Raw genomic sequence first — 19622 nt, forward strand, 5'->3', positions numbered from 1 at the left:
GTTTGAGCACAGAGTTCAGTCTTAAAGATAGATGAGACGGCGGAAAGAAGTGAAGTTGGAGGAGATATTTTTGGCTAGGCGCCAGAAGTCTCCGGAAGAATTAGAGAAAGCAAGGTCTTGACATTTGCTATGGATGAAAGTGATTAATAACATATGTGTTTGATGTTTGCGTGAGGCAGCAGGTGGGCAGATACATGGGAATTCGTTGAGCCCGACCTGTGGTTGAGAAGCAGCGGCATGTTATTCCTGCTCTGACTTGTCTTAAAGATTCACCCCTTAATAGGGGACAGGGCCTTTTGCCGAAAGGCGGCCCTGTACAGGGGAGCGAGTAATTGAAAACTCGTTACGGGGTTGGGGATACCTCCGCCGCCGCCACCTTCTCTGACTTCTTCTTCTTCTTCTAAGATTTATCCCCTTAGAAGGGGAAACGGGCCTTTGTTACGGGGACGGCCCGTCGCAGGGATGGCAGGTTGAACCCACCGGCTGGCGTGCCGGTGGGGCCCCCGCCGGCTGGCGTGCCAGCCGGGGAAACGGGCGCACACGGCAGCCCGTAGCAGAGCCGAGCGAGCAACACAACAGTCTATAGGTGGCCCAGAGGCCAGAAGAGTTGCTCGCTCGACGAGTGCTGGCGTTCCACTGTGCTCTGACTTCGTCTTAAAGATTTCCCCCCTTAATAGGGGGACAGGGCCTTTGCTCAAAGGCGGCCCTGTAAGGGGGGGCGGGCAATTCAAGTCCCGGCGGGTGTAGGGACGCCTCCGCCGCCGCCACAGCCACGGGTAACAGCCGGCGAGCAGCGACGGAGGCACGGGCCCTCCGGGCAGGCGCCCAGTAGCAACCCGTAGCGGTACACGGGCGAGCAGCCGACCAGTCGACTTGACTGCAGCGGGGGGGGCCCAAAGCGAGGATGACCAAGCGGGTCAACCTCGCCGCCGCAGAAGGGCCACCCAGCTGTTCGCCCACGGAGTGCTGGCGTTCCACTGTGTGCTCTGACTTCGTCTTAAGATTTACCCTCATAATAGGGGGACAGGGCCATTGGCCAAAAGGCGGCCCTGTAAGGGGGAGCGGGCAAATCAAGTCCCGGCGGGTGTAGGGACGCCTCCGCCGCCGCCACAGCCACGGGTAACAGCCGGCGAGCAGCGCCGGAGGCACTGGCTCTCCGGGCAGGCGCCCAGAAGCAGCCCGTAGCGGTACACGGGCGAGCAGCTGACTAGTCGACTTGACTGCGGAGGGGTGGCCCAAAGCGAGGATGACCACGCGGGTCCACCTCGCCGCCGCAGAAGGGCCACCCGGCTGCTCGCCCGAGGAGTGCTGGCGTTCCACTGAGCTCTGACTTCTTCTTCTTCTTCATACGATTTACCCCCTAAAAAGGGGGACTCTGACTTACGTGCGCCGAGTATTTATAGTTGGGGGTGGGTGGGGGGGGCAATGCAAGAATATAACAAATCAATTTTCTACGTTGATAGGGAAAAGGAAACCGTGTAAAGACTAATTTTGCCTCAAAGAGCAACTCAGGCAGGTGATAGGAAAATGAATCGAGTGGCAAAAATCTACGTAATTGTACTAAATTTATTTGATGGTAATTATACTCCAAACGATCGGGGTTACTCGCATAGAACTCGCCCGCTACTCACGAGTAGGAGGTATGGGGGGACAGTGGGGGACGCCATGCTTGTCGCTAGCGGGTGTTTGACGCGAAACCTAGCCGGGGAGGAGTGGGTACGGAGGCCCGACGGGGTATTGCGCCATGTATGACAAGGTAGAACATGTAGTGCGAAACAAGGAAAACAAGAACACGTGAGCGGGGAGAGAGAAGACTGAACACCTAACCAGGGTATTCTGCTGGGGCCAATAACAAATATATAACGGAATGCGGAAGTCTAACGGACGGAGTGGGGGAACATACTTAACACTTAAAATATTTAACATATAATATCTTTCTTGTGATCCTTGTACATTCCGTTCTTCTTAACTTAAGCTATCCTGGGATTACACATCGTCCACGTGCCGAAGCCCTACAGCATTGACGTGAAGGCGACGGTGAGCGGCAGCCACAAGATTGCCCGCATCATCTCCAGCACCGACGGCATCATCACCACCCTTGCCGACGATGCCCTCTCTGCCCAGGTGAGAGAGAGAGAGAGAGAGAGAGAGAGAGAGAGAGAGAGAGAGAGAGAGAGAGAGAGAATATACACCATTTTCGTTTCTAAGTGTTCTCCTTATTTTCCTCTTCATGTTTTCTCTCCAGTTTGTTGTCCAATGCCTGGTTCATGGGTTAAGGATGACAGAGATGATTCACGGGTTAAGTAACTTGCTGTATGAGGAAAAACGTAAACAATTAAACTTATTTTCCAGAAAGGCAAAGGGGGCGAGGAGACTTGATCGAAGTTTTTAAATGGATGACGGTCTTTAATAAGGGGGGATATTAATAAGTTTCGGATGGTAAGAGAACCGGATAGGACACATATGTAGTAATGGGTTTAAACTGGATAAATTCAGATTCAACAAGGATACAGGTAAAAATTGGTTTACCAATAGAGTGGTAGATGAGTGGAACAGGCTGGGTAGTTATGTTGTAAGTTCCAATACAACAGTCACATTAAAAAGAAATTAGGTAAATTAATGGATAGTGATGTTGGGCAGGGTTAGGTTCACAGGAGCTGCCTTGTACAGGACTATCACCCTCTTGCAGACTTCTTACATTCTTATTTTCTAATGTACTCATGTTCTAAAGCCTTAATTTCTAGTTATTTCGTGTCTAAAGCCTCAATTTTCTATCAGTTTTCTGACAAGAGCCTCAAAAATCTCCTGTCAGTTTCTCACATAAGGACACGCAAGGACATAAGGAGACCACAAAAGGCCAGACTGCTTACAAAAGGCAGCGCCTGAAGATGGGTTGCCCACCAAATTCCCTTCACACTCATAATTGCATCTAATCTCTATTGAAAGGTTTCAGTAATTTTTGCCTCAACTACACACCTGCTCATTTTGTTCCACTGATCCACCACTCTGTCTAAAGCCCCAGTAAGGTCTTGTCAAGCTCCTGTCCAATCCTCCATTTCAACCCAGGTGGGCCAGGACGGAGGCTTCAAATGTGACCATGACTGGAGTTTCCTGGTCTACTACAACAACCCCTACGCACCCCACCTACTGCGGGAGACTGGCGACCGCTCAGCCACGGGCCTCATGAAGGACGACCTCCTCATGCTCAACTTCTTCCCGGAGGTCCCGGAAAACACTTACTCCAACAAGAACGAGGTCATCTTTATCATTGATCGCTCTGGTAAACGATACAGCTCCTCACGACATTCAGGATAATGTTGCATTGTTAGTCCAAGCTTGAGTTACGATGTATGCGACTCATGACCACTTGCGCTTACGACCAGACCAGTATATTAGTAATACTTGGGTTATCAATACATCTCCTTACGACACTCAGGATAAAGTTTCACAGGCAGTCCTTGAGTTACGACGTATACGACTCGCCGCTTACGCAACAACCAGGGCAGACCGGTAATATTAAAAATGTTTGGTTAAGTAATGAGTTGACATTCTAAATATTCCGCCTTGGGTAGACCAGCCGCTAGTTTACACAGTTCCCGCTCTTTCTCCAAGCTTACTGCTAGATCTAGCCGAGGCCCGTTGGTCAGCAAAATGGCGTCCCCGACATCAGCCCCCTCGCAACATTCCTGCAGCAGCTCTTGTGGGTGATGGTTCAATGGTAGCAGCAATCCTATATTCTGTTTCATTCCATCTGTTCACCCGCAAACGTAGATGTGGCCCCTGCGCATTGTTAGTTCATGATTGCGTGAAGATCAACATTTTATTTTTACTTATACATTTGAATGTTTGTGTATACAAAGAACCCTTAAACCCTCTTATATAAACCACAAACATACCGATTTGCATCGACAATATACCACACAAGAACACCAACGACAAGGTTGTATCAAACAGTAAAGTCTGATCATACTCGAACGATCTATGGCCTTTCAAATCACTGATCTCTATTATTTAAGAGATGAGTGTTTCAAAAACTTATAATTCATCTCATGGCAGGTACATAAAATGACATCTGACTCTGCAAGTGTCTATACATATAGAATTTTGATAATTTATTGCTTGTAAATAACGTGGGTAATATTCGCAATAGCCTAGCACCATAATCAACAAATATTTACAATTTCATGTTTTTTTTCGGACGTTAATCCTTATTTATATGCAGCAATTATTACAAAACGCTTAACCTCAGACCTTGCTATCATTTCCGATTGGGGTAAAAGGAACCTTGTGTCCTTCAATGCCTCAAAAACCCAATTTCTCCCCCTATCAACTCGACACAATCTTCCAAACACCTATCTCCTATTCTTCAACAACACTCAGCTGTCACCATCTTCAACACTAAACATCCTCGGTCTGTCCTTAGCTCAAAATCTCAACTTGAAACTTCACATCTCTTTTGCTAAGTCAGCTTCCTCGAGATTGAGCGTTCTGTATCCTCTCCGCCAGTTCTTCTCCCCCGTACAGATGCTTTCCATATCAAAGGTCCTTGTCCGCCCTTATATGGAGTATGCATCTAACGTATGGTGGACTCACACAGCACTCTTGGAGAGAGTGGAGTCTAAGGCTCTTCGTCTCATCAGCTCCCCTCCTCTTACTGACAGTCTTTTACCTCTTGAATTCCGCCATGTCACATCTCTTTCTATCTTCTATCGATATTTTCATGCTGACTGCTCTTCTGAACTTCCTAATTGCATGCCTTCCCCTCTCCCGCGGCCCTGCTGCACACGACTTTCTACTCAAGCTCATCCCTATATCCTTTATGCAAGAGTTAATCAGCATCCATTCTTTCATCCCCTTCACTGGTAAACTGGAACAGTCTTCCTTCATCTATATTTACTCCTGCCTATGACTTGACCTCTTTCAAGAAGAGTGTATCAAGACACCTCTCCATCCGAAATTGACCTCTCTTTTGGCCACTCTATACTTTTCGCTTTGTGGGAGCGACAGTTAGCGGGCTTTTTTTCTACACTTTCTTTTTGTTGCCTTTGAGTTGCTCTGTGCTGTAAAAAAAAAATAATAATAATAAAATACCCTTTATTTGCACTTGCAGAGCAAGAATTTTTCTAGTACCTGAAAAGAGATGAATCTATATAGGCATTTGAAAGCCACAGACTTACATACTAGACTGCTCGTCCCCTATCTCCCTGTACTGTGCTGAGTGAGGCCGGCCTGGGGCCATTTTTTTTTTACGTCGTGGCCTACTGCGCCGGTAGGCTTCTTCCCAGTGTATCATGATGGTCGGCCCAAGGCTTCTTCCCGGTGGGGCCTGATGATCGCCCCAGCCCGTTCTGGCGCAGGCGAGTGTTTATAGTGGCGCCATCTTGCATTGGCTCATGCCCTCCCGGAGCTCATCTTTAATCCTAGAATCTTGAGTCCGGGTTGATAAGTGGTCTTCTGGACAGCATGTGGGTAGTTTTAAGCCACTCGGCGGCGGCTGAAAGATCTCAGCTTGGTGGCACCGGGCGGGGATTGAACTCGCGTCGTCCTGAACGCGGCGCCGTCACGCTATCCATTCAGCCACCGCCTTCCCATGGGTGTGCCCAGTTCATCCAAAACCGACGACTTCACACACCTCAATCCCACCCTGTTTCCTGACCTGAAAAATACACAAACGAAAATCAGAGTTAAATGAAGTAGGGAATACACATTTTCTTGCATTTATTTCCCTTCAACTTCTTAGTACTCAGCTGGTTTTCGTCGCATCACTTTTATAATCCCAGATCCTAAATCTGCATGCTTTTCTGCTTCTGATGGTGTAGGGTACGTCACGAGGTAAAAATATACATAGGGTCAAACTCGCCTCCGAACATTAGTGGCGCCGTGACAGTGTTCATTCGCCTCGGCATTTGTTTACTCCGACTCGCCGCTCTTGCACAGAGACCGCTGTGGGAAGAGATTCCAGCTTACCTGTAATAAACTCCCGTTACCTTGTAATGGCCAGAAATGTGCTACAGCTGTAATGGTATTGTTACCCATGTAAATAGAGTAAACGGGATGTTTGCGCAGCCATATATATGTACATGGGTTTCTCATGACATGTGAAGGAAAGAAGTAAAGAAAAGAAAGGAGAGAGGGAGAAGAAAAGGAGGGATAAGAAAGAGGAGAGTAAGAGGAAAGAAGGAAGTAGGAGAGAGAGAGAGAGAGAGAGAGAGAGAGAGAGAGAGAGAGAGAGATGGGTATTGAAACATATAGGCTCGTCGTGCTCCATATCTATTGAATGGACGCACGGATCGACACTCCACCGTCACGGCGCGGCTTATGTTCGGAGGCGATTTTTTGACCCCATGTATATTTTTTACCTCGTGACCTACCCTACACCATCAGAAGCAGAAAAGCATGCAGATTTAGGATCTGGGCTTATAAAAGTGATGCGACGAAAACCAGCTGAGTACTAAGGAGTTGAAGGGAAATAAGTGCAAGAAAATGTGTATTCCCTACTTCATTTAACTCTGATTATCGTATGTGTATTTTTACATTATTGTTGTTACAATTTTATGCTAGCGTGATGCAGAATTTTCTCAGGAAGATGATGGTGGTCTCAGTTTTTCTTAAAAATGAAAGTTGCGGTCAGGAAACAGGGTGGGAGTGAAGTGTGTGAAGTCGTCGGCTTTGGATGAACTGGGCACACCCACGGCCCACTTGGAGGGCCTTGGCGAGCAGTCTAGTATGTAAGTCTGTGTTGAAAGCCCATAGATCATTCGAGTATGATCTGACTATATACTGTCTTTTCGTGTGCTTGTGGTAGATTATTGATGCAAATCAGCAAGCTTGGGATTTATAAAGACTGAGGGTTCCTTTGTATACATAAATATTAGCTTGAATATCAGTTACAACAGTTTATTTTCATGTATTCACGAGCTAGAAATGAGCAGGTGCCACATCCATCAAAATTCCCGCTTTGGCGATGGACAGATGAAATGAAACAGACTGCACTGTTCCCCCGCCAACACAGTTCCCGGTACCGTGACTTGAAGGGTGTTTGGCTAGTGCCGCCATCTTGGCAAAACTTGGTAGCTCCATTGCATAGCGTTGCACATGTTGCGTGGCTAACATGTCAACCAAATAAAGGACTGGGGTGAGGCGAGCACTTGAGGACAGAGGAGGGTTTACGGGGGAGGGTAGGAGGTGCGGCAACACCACTCTATCCACTGCGGGACATTTGAATGATATATTATTTTACTTCTTATTGTAATTTTCGACTTATACCTATGCGACTCATGACCAACATGCCGGCACTACACCATGTCGTAGCTTGATGAGTTCCTGTAATGTTAATGCAATAGTGTATCCAAATGTTGAGGTAGTAATGTTCCTTGTCACCAGGGAGCATGCAGGGCGACAAGATCAAGAATGCCAGGACAACGCTGCTCCTGTTCTTGAAGAGTCTGCCGGCCGGGTGCCTCTTCAACGTGGTCAGCTTCGGCAGCGATTACTCTCTTCTCTTCCCTGAGTAAGTGTTGAGGGGGACTGAACAAGTGTTGGCGGGGACTGAACATATGCTGAGAGGTACTGAGCATGTACTAAGGGGGACTTCATAAGCATGTATTAAGGACTTCAATGAGTATGTGTCTTGGGGCTTGTTCACCAATCTGTACTAATCATTACTCAGCAGTAGGTATGGCGGGTGGCATGGCTGGGGGTTGTTTGCCGGTTTATGCGCATCACCCAACTGTTACTCATCGCAAGATGAGATTTGCAGTAAATTGAACTGAGGAGTGTTTATGTGTTGCAGAGCAAGTCGCATGTACAAACTAGTTGAAGGCGGGTTATTAATATACAAAAAGACATGTATGGGAGTCATATATTCATAGATGACGGAGGTTATTGGGCTACAGCGACATGGACTTGTACCTTTCTAACCCCTGTTTGTGTGTTGCAGAGGAAGTCGCACATACACCGAGGAGACGCTCAAGATCGCCCTCAACCTCCAGGCCACGATGGACGCTGACATGGGCGGCACGGAGATCCTGAAGCCACTCCAGAGCATCTACTCCAAGCCTCTCAGACCTGGCTACTACCGACAGGTGTGTACGTCTTCTGTCTGTTTCTTCTTCTCTTCTCATTTATTTTTATTTTCCCTTGTGTGGTGGCTGGGCTGTGAGTCTCTCCCACTCCTGGTCTGCCTGTGTCTTCTGTCTGTTTCTTCTTCCCTTCTCGCTTATCTTTATTTTTCCTTGTGGGGCTGGACAGGCTGAGTCTCTCCCGCTCCTGGCAGCTAATCTAACTTGTGTTCATTCCAGGGATGGAGTGAATGCAAGAGTTGTGTTTTCGAATACGAATATTTCAAACTCCAACGAATACGAATACAAATTCGAATACACTGAAATGTTTTTAATTCAAAGACAAATACGATTACTTCTTGAACATATTCATGAATACATTCATGAATACTTTTCATTGAAAAATACCTTCTTGATATAGCTGGGTATAGCACTGTTCTAAAGTATTGCAACAGTAAAATGAGCTCATGAACCTGTACTATACACGACCATATTACACGTCTGCCCAGGAGGCTGGAGTTGTATGCATATAAGGAACAACGGCTGTTATTAATTTTCTGATGATAAGATTTGAAGTATTTGTCAGATTATTCACAGAATATGAATACTTTTCTCTTGTAGTATTCCAATATGAATGGGAATAGCTACTTTGATTACTATCAATAATTATTTGAATACGAATACACCCAAATACGACATTCGAATGTAGCGTACATATTTGAATACAGACACCAAATACGAATACTCCATCCCTGACTAATTCCACCTTAAAATCTTTCTTTGGGCACTTCTCAATGGATAAATTGTCTCAGTCTGTCTGTGTATCTATTGTAATCTTTAAACTGTCTTGTTTTACAGTAAGGGCAGCAGCTCAAGGCCAAAACAAAACAAAAAACACAAAGCCGCCATTACTCATTCCATTCTGCTCTCCTTGGCCACAGATCATCCTGATCACGGACGGGGAGGTGTGGAACGTTAGTGAGGTGTGTCAGCTGGTGCGCCGCCATGCCCACGAGACGCGGCTCTTCTCCGTCGGGGTGGGACACGGCGCGTCCACGGCCCTGGTGCGCGGGACAGCCAGGGCCGGGCGGGGGCGCTCGGAGATGGTGGCCGAAGAAAGTCACCTGCAGCAGAAGGTGAGGCTGTGGGAGTGTGCTGTTCAGGGTGTGCAGGAAACTGTGTTACAAAAGGTGAGGCTGTGGGAGTGTGCTGTTTGGGGTGTGCACGGAACTATGTAACAAAAGGATTATCAAAGTTGTGCTGCACTTCTTTAAGCATTTGTGATAATATTTTTTTTCTTTCTTTCTTCGTAGGAGTAATGGATGTTTTTTTTTCTTTTTCTTATGTAAGAAACTGAAATAAAATAGATTATCAAACTTTTGCTGCACTGCTTTGAGTAATTGTGATTATAATAGTTTTTTTCCTTTCTCTTTTGGACTGATAGTTATGCCTGCGTTTTTCTGATGTGGGAAATTATGAAAAGAAAAAAAGATTATCAAATGTCCTGTTTACGGTGTGCAGGAAATTATATTAAAATGGATTATCAGAATTTTGCATTTGTGATTAGAAAGTTTTTTTTCTTTCTCTTTAGGGGCAGTAGTTTGGCTGCCTTTTTTTTCTTACGCAGGCAATTATGAAAAAAAAAATCTTGCTCATCAAACTTTTCCCAGAGCATGATTGTCTGATAAGGATATATATTTTCTTCCTTTTAGGAGCAGAAATTATCCTCACTTTTTTTCATATGTGCTTTCTTAGTTACTTGTTTTCTTGTTTGTATGATCATTTTCACTCTTGATTGACTCCTCTGATGTAAGAAAATAACATGATTTTTTCCTTTGTGTGTGTGTTTGTGTGTGTGTGTGTGCTGCAGGTGATGGGGCTGCTGAGCTCCATGCTGCAGGAGAGTGTGCAGGAGGTGACCATTGCGTGTGAGGTGGAGCCACCCACGCAGGTCAAACTGGTGCCCAAGGTGCCGCCCGTCATCTTCGGCGGCCAGCACCTCATCCTCTACGCCCGGGTGCCAGCCACGACCCAGGTAAGGGGCGGCCAGCCATGCGCCGATCACTGTAACTCGCTGAATAAAGTCTATATTATTTAACGTACTGAGCTCCCATTACAACTATTTTCCAAGGCCACAGAGAAGACTAACCAGGTTTTCATGGGTGACTTTACCCATTCAAGGTACAGAGGCCGTGTAAAACTATTATCAGGATCACGAAAGAGTCACTCAGCCTTGTAAGGCCCATGTTATTATATGTGCCAAGATCCCCTTATTACTATTTCCCAAAGTCACAGAGAAGACTACCAGGGTTTTCATGGGTGAGTTTTTCCATTCAAGGTGCAGAGGCCGGGTAAAACTGTCACCAGGATTATGAAACAGTCCATGAAATCCCAGCAACTTCTCCGAGAGGCTTTCCAAACAGGCGAACTGAGGGGCCGATATGTTTAACCCCTTGACTGCGGATTTCCTATAAGAAGACATCACCAAGCTTCAGAAATGGAACAAAAAGTGGCTGCTACAATTCAATGAAGAAAAATGTAAAGTCATGCACCTTGGGAGGGGATACCCAGCACACTAATACCACATGGGAAACACTCCACTATCCACCACGGAGGCAGAGGAAGATCTGGGACTATATGTTACCAGTGAAGGCCAAATCCGTGCCTATCGCAGTGGACGGGTTAAAAATAGGAACTTACGCTCCCGCTTCCCCATTAAGAGCTTATCACTGGGCTGTTCACAGGCAACCCACGCCCTCTTGACCAGGAGAGTGTCGAAACACCTCTCCACCTGAAACTGACCTCTCTTTTGGTCCCTCTCCTACACTTATTATCATTGGGCTCTTCACAGGCAACCCACACTCTCTTGCTGTTCATCTTGACCAGGATAGTGTCGAAACACCTCTCCACCTGGAACTGACCTCTCTTGTGCCCCCTCTCCAACACTCTTTCATGGGGGCAGTGATTAGCGGGCTTTTTTTCCCAATCATTTTCAATTGTCCTTGAGCTGCTTCCTTTACTGTAAAAAAATGCAAATGTGCTGATACAATAGTGATTTTTTGTGCTCTGGGTGGTTCTTTGAGGTCTTGATGCTACCACAGCACACAAAACAAGTTATTGTATCAGCAGCAACATCAATTTCATGAGAATCTCTTGGTAACAACACTGCGCCAGTGTGAAGGTGGGCAAGCTGTCCTATTCTGTGGCTTTGACCTAACCTAACCTAACCTAATCAAACCTAACCTAACCTAACCTAACTAACAACATGACCCCAGTGATGAAGGTGGGGAAGCTCTCTTACTCTGTGGCTCTGACCTAACCTAACTTAACGTACTTAACTTTCTTGGTAACAACACGACGCCATTGATAAAGGTTGGCAAGCTCTCCTATTCTGTAGCCCTGACTTAACCTAACCAATAACATGACACCAGTATGGGAGGTGGGCAAGCTCTCCTGTTCTGTGGCTCTAAGCTAAGCTAATTTAATCAAAAACACAACGCCAGTGATGGAAGTATTTACCTAAAATTAGTATACAGGGTCTGAGCTCAAGCTCTGTCAGTCCTGTCTCCCAATCTATGTTTGTCCAGCTTTTCCTTCGTTTTATGGACACAGCCCGCTTCAACAATGTCTTTGCTAAGTCCATTCCATGTATCCACACTCCTGTATGGAAAGCTGAACTTCTTCAGGTCTTTCAAACAAGTTCCCTTTCTCAGTTTCTAAGTGTTTCCTCTTAGTTGTCTCCTCCCTTCTATCTTGATTAAATCATTTCTATCCAACACTTCTATTCCACTTGTATTACTGTACAACGCTTTTAGGTCTCCTCTTTCACTTCTTTCTTCCTTTCTGGACGATTCTGGCATATTCCTCCTACTCATCCCCCTCTGACTCCTTTATGCATGTTTCTAAGATTCTTAAGAATGACATTTTCTATGCCCTCTCTGGCCTCAACGCTCAGAAGGCTTATGGACCTGATGGAGTGCCTCCTATTGTCCTTAAAAACCGTGCTCCGTGTTAACACCCTGCGTGATTAAACTCTTTCGCCTTTACCTATCAAAATTTACCTTTCCTTTCTGCTGGAAGTTCGCCTTCATACAGCCTGTGCCTAAGAAGGGTGACCGTTCCAATCCCTCAAACTACCGCCCTACAGCTTTACTTTCATGTCTATCTAAAGCTTTTGAATCAATCTTAAACCGAAAGATTCAAAAGCACCTTTCCACTTCTGACCTTCTATCTGATCGCCAGTATGGGTTCCGCAAGGGGCGTTCTACTGGCGATCTTCTTGCTCTCTTAACTAACTCTTGGTCATCTTCTTTTAGCCGTTTCGGTGAAACTTTCTCCGTTGAGCTAGACATATCAAAAGCCTTTGATAGGGTCTGACACAAATCTTTACTTTCCAAAGTACCCTCCTACGGTTTCTATCCTTCTCTCTGTACCTTTATCTCCAGTTTCCTCTCTGACCGATCTATCACTGATATAGCAGACGGTCAATGTTCTTCCCTTAAACCTATCAACAGTGGTGTTCCTCAGGGCTCTAGTTCTATTTCCCACTCTCTGTTGTTCATTGATGATCTTCTTTCCAAAAACGAACTGTCCTATCCATTTTTACGCTGATGACTCTACTCTGCATTTCTCTACTTCTTTTGATAGAAGGCCAACTCAACATGAACTAGACGAATCCAGGCTGGAGGTTGCAGAACGCTTACTTAACCTCAGACCTTACTATCATTTCCGATTGGGGAAAGAAGAACCTTGTGTCCATCAACACCTCAAAAACTCAGTTTCTCCACCTATCAACTCGACACAATCTTCCAAACACCTATCCCCTATTTTTCGACAACACTGAGCTGTCACCTTCTCCTACACTAAACATCCTCGGTCTATCTTTAACTCAAAATCTCAACTATAAACTCCATATCTCCTCTCTCACTAAATGAGCTTCCTCGAGGTTGGGTGTTCTGTATCGTCTCCGCCAGTTTTTCTCCTACGCACAGATTCTGTCCATATACAGGGGCCTTGTCCGTCCTCGTATGAAGTATGCATCACATGTGTGGGGGAGCTCCACTCACCAGCTCTCTTGGACAAAGTAGAGTCAAAGGCTCTTCGTCTCATCAACTCCCCTCTTTATACTAACAGTCTTCTACCTCTTAAATTCCGCCGCCATGTTGCCTCTCTTTCTATCTTTTATCGATATTTTCATACTGACTGCTCTTCTGAACTTGCTAACTGCATGCATCCCCCCTCCCGCGGCCCCGCTGCACTCGACTTTCTACTCTACCTCATCCCTATACTGTCCAAACCAATTATGCAAGAGTTAACCAGCATCTAAACTCTTTCATCCCTTTCACGGGTAAACTCTGGAACAGCCTTCCTTTGTCTGTATTTCCTTCTGCCTATGACTTGACCTCCTTCAAGAAGAGTGTATCAAGACACCTCTCCAACCGATTTTGACCTCTCTTTTGGCCACTCTTTACTTTTGTCTAATATGGGAGCGGTGAGTAGCGGGCTTTTTTTTCTACACTTTTTGATGCCCTTGAACCGTCTCCTTTGTTGTAAGAAAAAAAAAAGTGTCGGCAAGCCCAGTTCTTCTAATCTAGTCTCGTATGGCGGACTTGATAGTTCTGGTACCATCTTATTCGCAATCCTTTGATCAAAACCCTTTCAAGTTTTCTTATGTCCTTTTTCTTGTGTAGTGACCAGACAACTGCCGCATACTCTAACCTTGGTCTAATCAATATCGTTATTATTTTCTTCATCATGTCCGCATCCAAGTAGTAAATGCCACTAATATTTTGCAGCAGACTGTATGTTTCTCTGTATATCTTGTTTATATGTTCCTCAAGTGTCAGTGTTTCTTGTATTATAATTCCTAAGTCTTTTTCTTCCTTCACTGCATCGACGATTGTCCCTTCCTTCTTATACACTCCACTTGATCTTTATTTACCCCAGTCCATTTTCATTGTGTGACATTTCTTTTCACTGAACTCCATTTCCCATTGTTTACTCCATTTATGTATCTCACTTAAATCTTCCTGCAGTTTGTTACAATCTTCTTCATCTCTTTATATAAGCAGTTGGGCGTCATCTGCAAACAACCTGGTGGGCAAGCTCTCCTGTTCTGTAGCTCTGACCTAACCTAACCTAACATCCAAGCCACACCTCTTCATCTCAGCCATACACCAGCCCTACCTAACTACACACCTCCCCGGACAGGTCAAGAATGTAACAGTGCGGGGTCAACTTGGCACCAAGCCTCTGCTCAGCACGGTGGAGGGCCAGCAGGTCACCACAGTGCATGACGAGGCCAAGTCGCTTCACCGCCTGGCAGCACGGGCCCAGCTTCTACAGTGGGAGCTGGATGAAGAGGGTGAGTCCATGTTCTTAATGTATTGGACACCATTATAACTACTTCCCAAGGCCACATAGATGATTAACCGGGTTTTCCTGGCTGGCCTTCCCCTTCAAGGTGCAGAAGTCATGTGAGGCTCTCAACGGGAGCACAAAACAGTCCATGAACATCCCAGCAACTTCTCCGAGAGGCTTAAACACTAACTACTTATCTCCTTCCTAGTCATTCTCTTCCCCCTTCTTCCCATATTCCTCTTCTAATTGACATTCTACCTTCCCTCTTGCCTCCCAGATGACGTCGCTGAGGACATGGTCTTACTGAGCACGGCCAGCGGTGTGGTGTGTCAGCGCACGGCACTTGTCGGCATTGATCAGGAGTCGGGGCAACCAGTCGCTCAGTCTTGTAAGTTCCATATTTTAAACATACCGAGTTCCCATTACAACTGTTTCCCGAGGCCACCAAGAAGAGTAACTGGGTTTTCATGGGTGGGGAAGGGAGGGATTTCACGGCTAAGGAGGGGAAGGGAGAGATTTAGTGAGTAAGGAGAGGAAGGGAGGCATTTCATGGGGAAAGAGGGGAAGGGAGAGATTTAGTTGGTAAGGAAAGGAAGGGAGGGATTTCATGGGTAAGGAGGGGAAGGGTGGAGGGAGGGAAAGGGGGAGATTTAGTGAATAAGAAGGGGAAGGGAGGGATTTCATGGGGAAGGGTGGAGGGAGGGAAAGTGGGAGATTTAATGAGTAAGAAGGGGAAGGGAGGGATTTCATGGGTAAGGAGGGGAAGGGTGGAGGGAGGGGAAGGGAGAGATTTAGTGGGTAAGGAAGGGAAGGGAGAGATAGACAGACAGACAGACCACTAAACAGCTTACCAAAGGACACATACACAAAAAAGACAGATTTGCCCTATTTGCATTTTAATCAACTCGCTTCAATTGATGTTTCACCGCCTTGGCATTCAGGGATGGCGCCATTTCACGTTAAACAGGTAAAGTTGGGGCCATGTGCCATAGATGCACTCCGCCTCAGTGCTCATCTCCGTAACACTGGCAAGGGGCTTACGTATATTAACAGTTCACATCAGAGGAAGAGAAGATAGACAGCATTGTGGGTTGATGTATTTATTTGTTTTAATATCTTGCCGAACATTAACTTTTGTGTTCTTCTCTCTTCCCAGCCACAGTTGAAGAAATGCAAGAGGAATATACCAATGTTTTTAGGTAAGAATTTGATCCTCCCTGTCCATCTCTCTCTCTGTTGATCTCCCTCTCTGCCTCTGTCTATCTCTGTCCATTTTTCTGTCTGCCTTTCTCTGCCTCTGTCTATCTGTCCAATTTTCTGTCTGCTTTTCTCTGTCTTTGTCCATCTCATTCTTTCTCTCTGTCTGTCTATATCTATCTGTCTGTCTCTATGTCTGTCTGTATCTTTTTTGTCTCTGTTAATGTCTATAATGTTTTTCTCTGTTAATGTCTATTTCTTTGTCTGTCTGTCTGTCTGTCTCTCTCTCTCTCTCTCTCTCTCTCTCTCTCTCTCTCTCTCTCTCTCTCTCTCTCTCTCTCTCTCTCTCTCTGTTCATCTATCTTTATATCCCTCCCTCCCCCATCAAAGCTAAATTACTGGTGTTAATATTTACATTGTTTCTGTTAGAGCTCATTAGTATAATCACAATGTTGGTGCCTCATCAGTTCTGTCGCAATACTTCCTTTTTCATTCTGTTTTGTAAGGCTAAATACAAGTGTTCATATGCCAGTCTTGTTCATAATGGCAGCAATACTTCATTTTTCATTCTGTTTTGGGAGGCTAAATACAAGTGTTCATATGCCAGTCTTGTTCATAATGGCAGCAATACCTCATTTTTCATTCTGTTCTGGGAGCTCTCTTTCCCACAGGCGTCGCGTGTGTAAACGCTTGAATGTGAGGTATGTGAGTATCATCTTTGCTACCTTGATTATGTGCACGGTTGTAGCTGTGGTGGGTGGTGGTGGTGGTGGTGGTTGATGGTGCATGCAAATATGCTTGTTAGTGGTGGTGGATAATGTGTGCACGGCGTGTGATATATAGTGTAATTAAACAACTGCATTCTCCTCCTCCACAACCACTACCACCACCACTACGTCATGGAAAATGTTATACTTCTTAGTGGTGGTGGATAGTGCGTGGTGTGTGATATGAAGCTGAATGAAACAACCTTTCACCTCCACTACATTATCCTCTTCCTCCTCTTCCTTCTCCTCTATAACCACCATCTCCACCACCACCACTATCTTCTCTTCCTTCTCCTTAGGTCTTGTGTAAGTTAGGTGGTTGGTAATCCATGGTGAACAGCAACATGTAATAGAAATTATATTTTTGTAGCTTCAGTGGAGGTGGACGACATATGCCAAGAAGTGCATTTTATCACTAATTAATTTTTTGAGGGTTTGATGATAGAGGTGACGTTGAGATGTGTACTGAAATATGCCTAACTTTGTCTCTTCTTTAGAGGTGGTGGCGCTCCACGGTCAGCTATGATGTGTCGTACCAAGAAATCAACAGCACCAAAGTCGGCATTCAACAGTTTTGGCCGTGCCAGTGAGCCCCCTGCACCACCGCAACAAGGGGGACCTGCACCCTTCAGCTTTTGCTCTGCAGCGGAACCGTTCAGAGAGGCTCCAGACACTGCTGACGGAGGTAAGGCCCACATTCTCAAACACGTCGGGGCTCACACACCCACAGTTGGTAAGGCTTTGGTAGAGGTTGTGTGTTCTATATTCATGGGTAGTTTTATGAGCCTAGTGGTAGGTTGACAAGGCTTCTGTACCGTGAATGTGAAGAAAAACTCGTGAGAACTTACTTATCTCCTTTGTGGCCTTTGGAAATAGTTGTCCTGAGAGCTGGAAATGTCTAAGAATATGGACAGTGGGGGTCACGGCAATCTCCTCACCTTTGCCTGACACCAGCTGATACACCTCTTAGGTTGTCACAAATGCCCCACAAATGCTAAGCTCATACGTGTGTCTGTCTGTTGCAGGAGACTGTGAAGGACTGCCAGCGAACAAGTCTGCGTTGTGAGTACATAAATGTGGCTCTATTTTGTCTGATTTTTGTTCTTTCTGTCTCTCTCTTGCATGAATAACTATAGGGCACAGTACTTTTGGTGGGTGACATTTAAGAACGTTTAATTGTGAGTACATAAACGTGGCTCTATTTTGTCTGTTTTTTGTTCTTTCCTGGGGTGTGGAGTCGGAGTCGGTGGAGTCGGCTACTTGTGGCCGGAGTCGGAGGAGTCGCAGTCGGAGTCGGTAAATATACCTCCGACTCCCTTGACTTTATCATTTATCGTGTAATGTAATTATGAAGTTTTTTTTAAAGTGCTGCCTGTAGCGCCTGTAGGATTTCTTTAGCGGCCTCTTTGGCAATCCCAGCCCGTCAGCGCCGTGATATATGACTGCTGAGCCAGTTTTGCTACTTCCCGGGGTATTCCCACAAATTTGTGGGAGAAAGTAGCTTTTTTAGGGGCTCCTGTGGGCAGACATTTCAGGCAAGCATTATGGGTTAAGTTATTATGGCGAGAATATTGATTTAACGTGGAATTTTTATTGTGTAAAAATGTTATATTTCATGATATTTCGCCTGATTAAATAATTATGTAGATCATTGAGATAAATTACTAGACGATGTCGGAGAAAACATATCCAAGAGCACATGAAACATCCTGTACTGAACGTGTCTGATTCCTGTAGTTCTCATAGGCGTCTCCACTCTCAGGTCTCAACCTGATCGAGGCTGCTCAGCAGTTGACAAGTAACGCTCATCTGAGATAGACCGCGTCACTGATTGCCATTATTTTATTAAACTACATAGGGAAGATCATTGAGTATTATGTGATTATAATAATAATAATAATAATAATAATAATAATAATAATAATAATAATAATAGGTTTATTAATGTATGGCAGCCGTTAGGTTGAAAATATACAAATTAAAAATACAATAAACTAATAGTAAATAGGCTACACTAGAGGGAGGGAGAGGGTGGGGGGTGGTTTGGGAGAGCTAAAAATAGAGACAAAAGGGAGAGGGAGGGTGGTGTGAAGGGGGCACTTAGAGGGTGGCGGCGAGGTGATAATCTCCACCGCGGCCCTTTGGGTTTGACTGTCACTGCTGGGCTTTGTTTATCATCTGCACTATCGCTGGCACTGCGCTACGTTTGTAACGGTCGGTATGCGGCGCTTTGAAGGGGGTGAGTTTGTTGTGGTGTCTGGTGAAGCGGGTGGCGGGGGAGCGCGTCGGGTGGCAGGAGGTGATGGTGGCGAGGATGGTGAAGGAGGGAGATGCCGAATTTTCTGAGGGCGTCCTGGTGCCTGTCAGAGAGCCTCGGGAGACTCAGGATGGTCAGGGCATTGTCGTAGGTGTGGTAGTCAGGGCCTAAAATAACCCTGAATGCCCTCTTTTGAACCCTCTCAAGCTGCTGTTGTTAGGTGAGGGTAAGGGACGATGACCACGCCGGGGAGGCATACATGAGTTTTGGCAGTATGAATGACGTGTAAATACTGCACAGCTCAGCAGCCGGTGCCCCCAGCGTCCTGAGTCTATGCAGCATGTACAGTTTGTAGGAGGCTGCTCTGACGGTGTTGGAGACGTGGAGCTTCCACTTGAGCTGGTTGTCCACAGTGATGCCGAGTAGTTTGGTGGACTGGACAACCTGTAGGTGATGTGAGCCAATTGACAGCAGGGGAGGTGGCACATCTCTCTTGGACATGCAAACGTGCATCACCATGGTCTTGGTGTGGTTGATAGTGGCACTATTGTTCACCGTCCATGCCTGAAGGTAGTCGAGCTACGCTTGAAGAGGTGCATAGTCTGGATCCCTGTTGTTGACGGGGACGCCCAAGGTGCTGTCGTCAACATATTTCCAGCGGTGCGGTGTGTCCATGAGAGAGTCGTTAATGAGCACCAAGAAGCAAAGCGGACCAATTTTAGTGCCTTGCGGGACGCCACACGTCAGCTCAAGAGGAGGGGAGACAGAGCCCTGGGAGCGAACTATTTGCTGGCGTGCGCTGAGGAAATCAGTCAGCCACGATACAATTGTTGTGCTGGAAGCTTCCCCCGGCGTCCATGGGGCTCTAGAAGGCTCCGGGAAGAGCGAGTAGGGGGGCGGGGAGCAAAGCCTCGTCCGCGCCCCGCGGGGCGCGGCCAGGCGCCAGGCGAGAAGTGTTGCCAACTCGCACATACTTTTGCT

The 19622-nt window shown here is 46.1% G+C and overlaps 1 protein-coding gene across 9 annotated transcripts in view; it reads left to right on the forward strand.

Moving 5' to 3' along the window:
• Positions 1-19622, forward strand: part of LOC126982374 (von Willebrand factor A domain-containing protein 5A-like) — a 77647-nt gene that overhangs the window by 32521 nt on the left and 25504 nt on the right. For 5 of the 9 annotated variants that reach the window (XM_050834387.1, XM_050834388.1, XM_050834386.1 and 2 more), the window contains 12 exons: positions 1976-2124; positions 3067-3280; positions 7384-7510; positions 7940-8084; positions 9002-9196; positions 9931-10095; positions 14271-14424; positions 14698-14808; positions 15577-15619; positions 16882-17069; positions 17410-17446; positions 17612-17680. In XM_050834387.1, coding sequence (XP_050690344.1) covers positions 1976-2124; positions 3067-3280; positions 7384-7510; positions 7940-8084; positions 9002-9196; positions 9931-10095; positions 14271-14424; positions 14698-14808; positions 15577-15619; positions 16882-17069; positions 17410-17446; positions 17612-17680 — 1597 coding nt within the window. The remainder of the gene's footprint in view (positions 1-1975; positions 2125-3066; positions 3281-7383; positions 7511-7939; positions 8085-9001; positions 9197-9930; positions 10096-14270; positions 14425-14697; positions 14809-15576; positions 15620-16881; positions 17070-17409; positions 17447-17611; positions 17681-19622) is intronic. The other 4 variants (XM_050834389.1, XR_007735152.1, XR_007735153.1 and 1 more) reach the window with 4 other exon arrangements.

This window comes from Eriocheir sinensis, chromosome 50 (assembly GCF_024679095.1).
Source record: "Eriocheir sinensis breed Jianghai 21 chromosome 50, ASM2467909v1, whole genome shotgun sequence".
Taxonomy (NCBI): Eukaryota; Metazoa; Arthropoda; class Malacostraca; order Decapoda; family Varunidae; genus Eriocheir; species Eriocheir sinensis.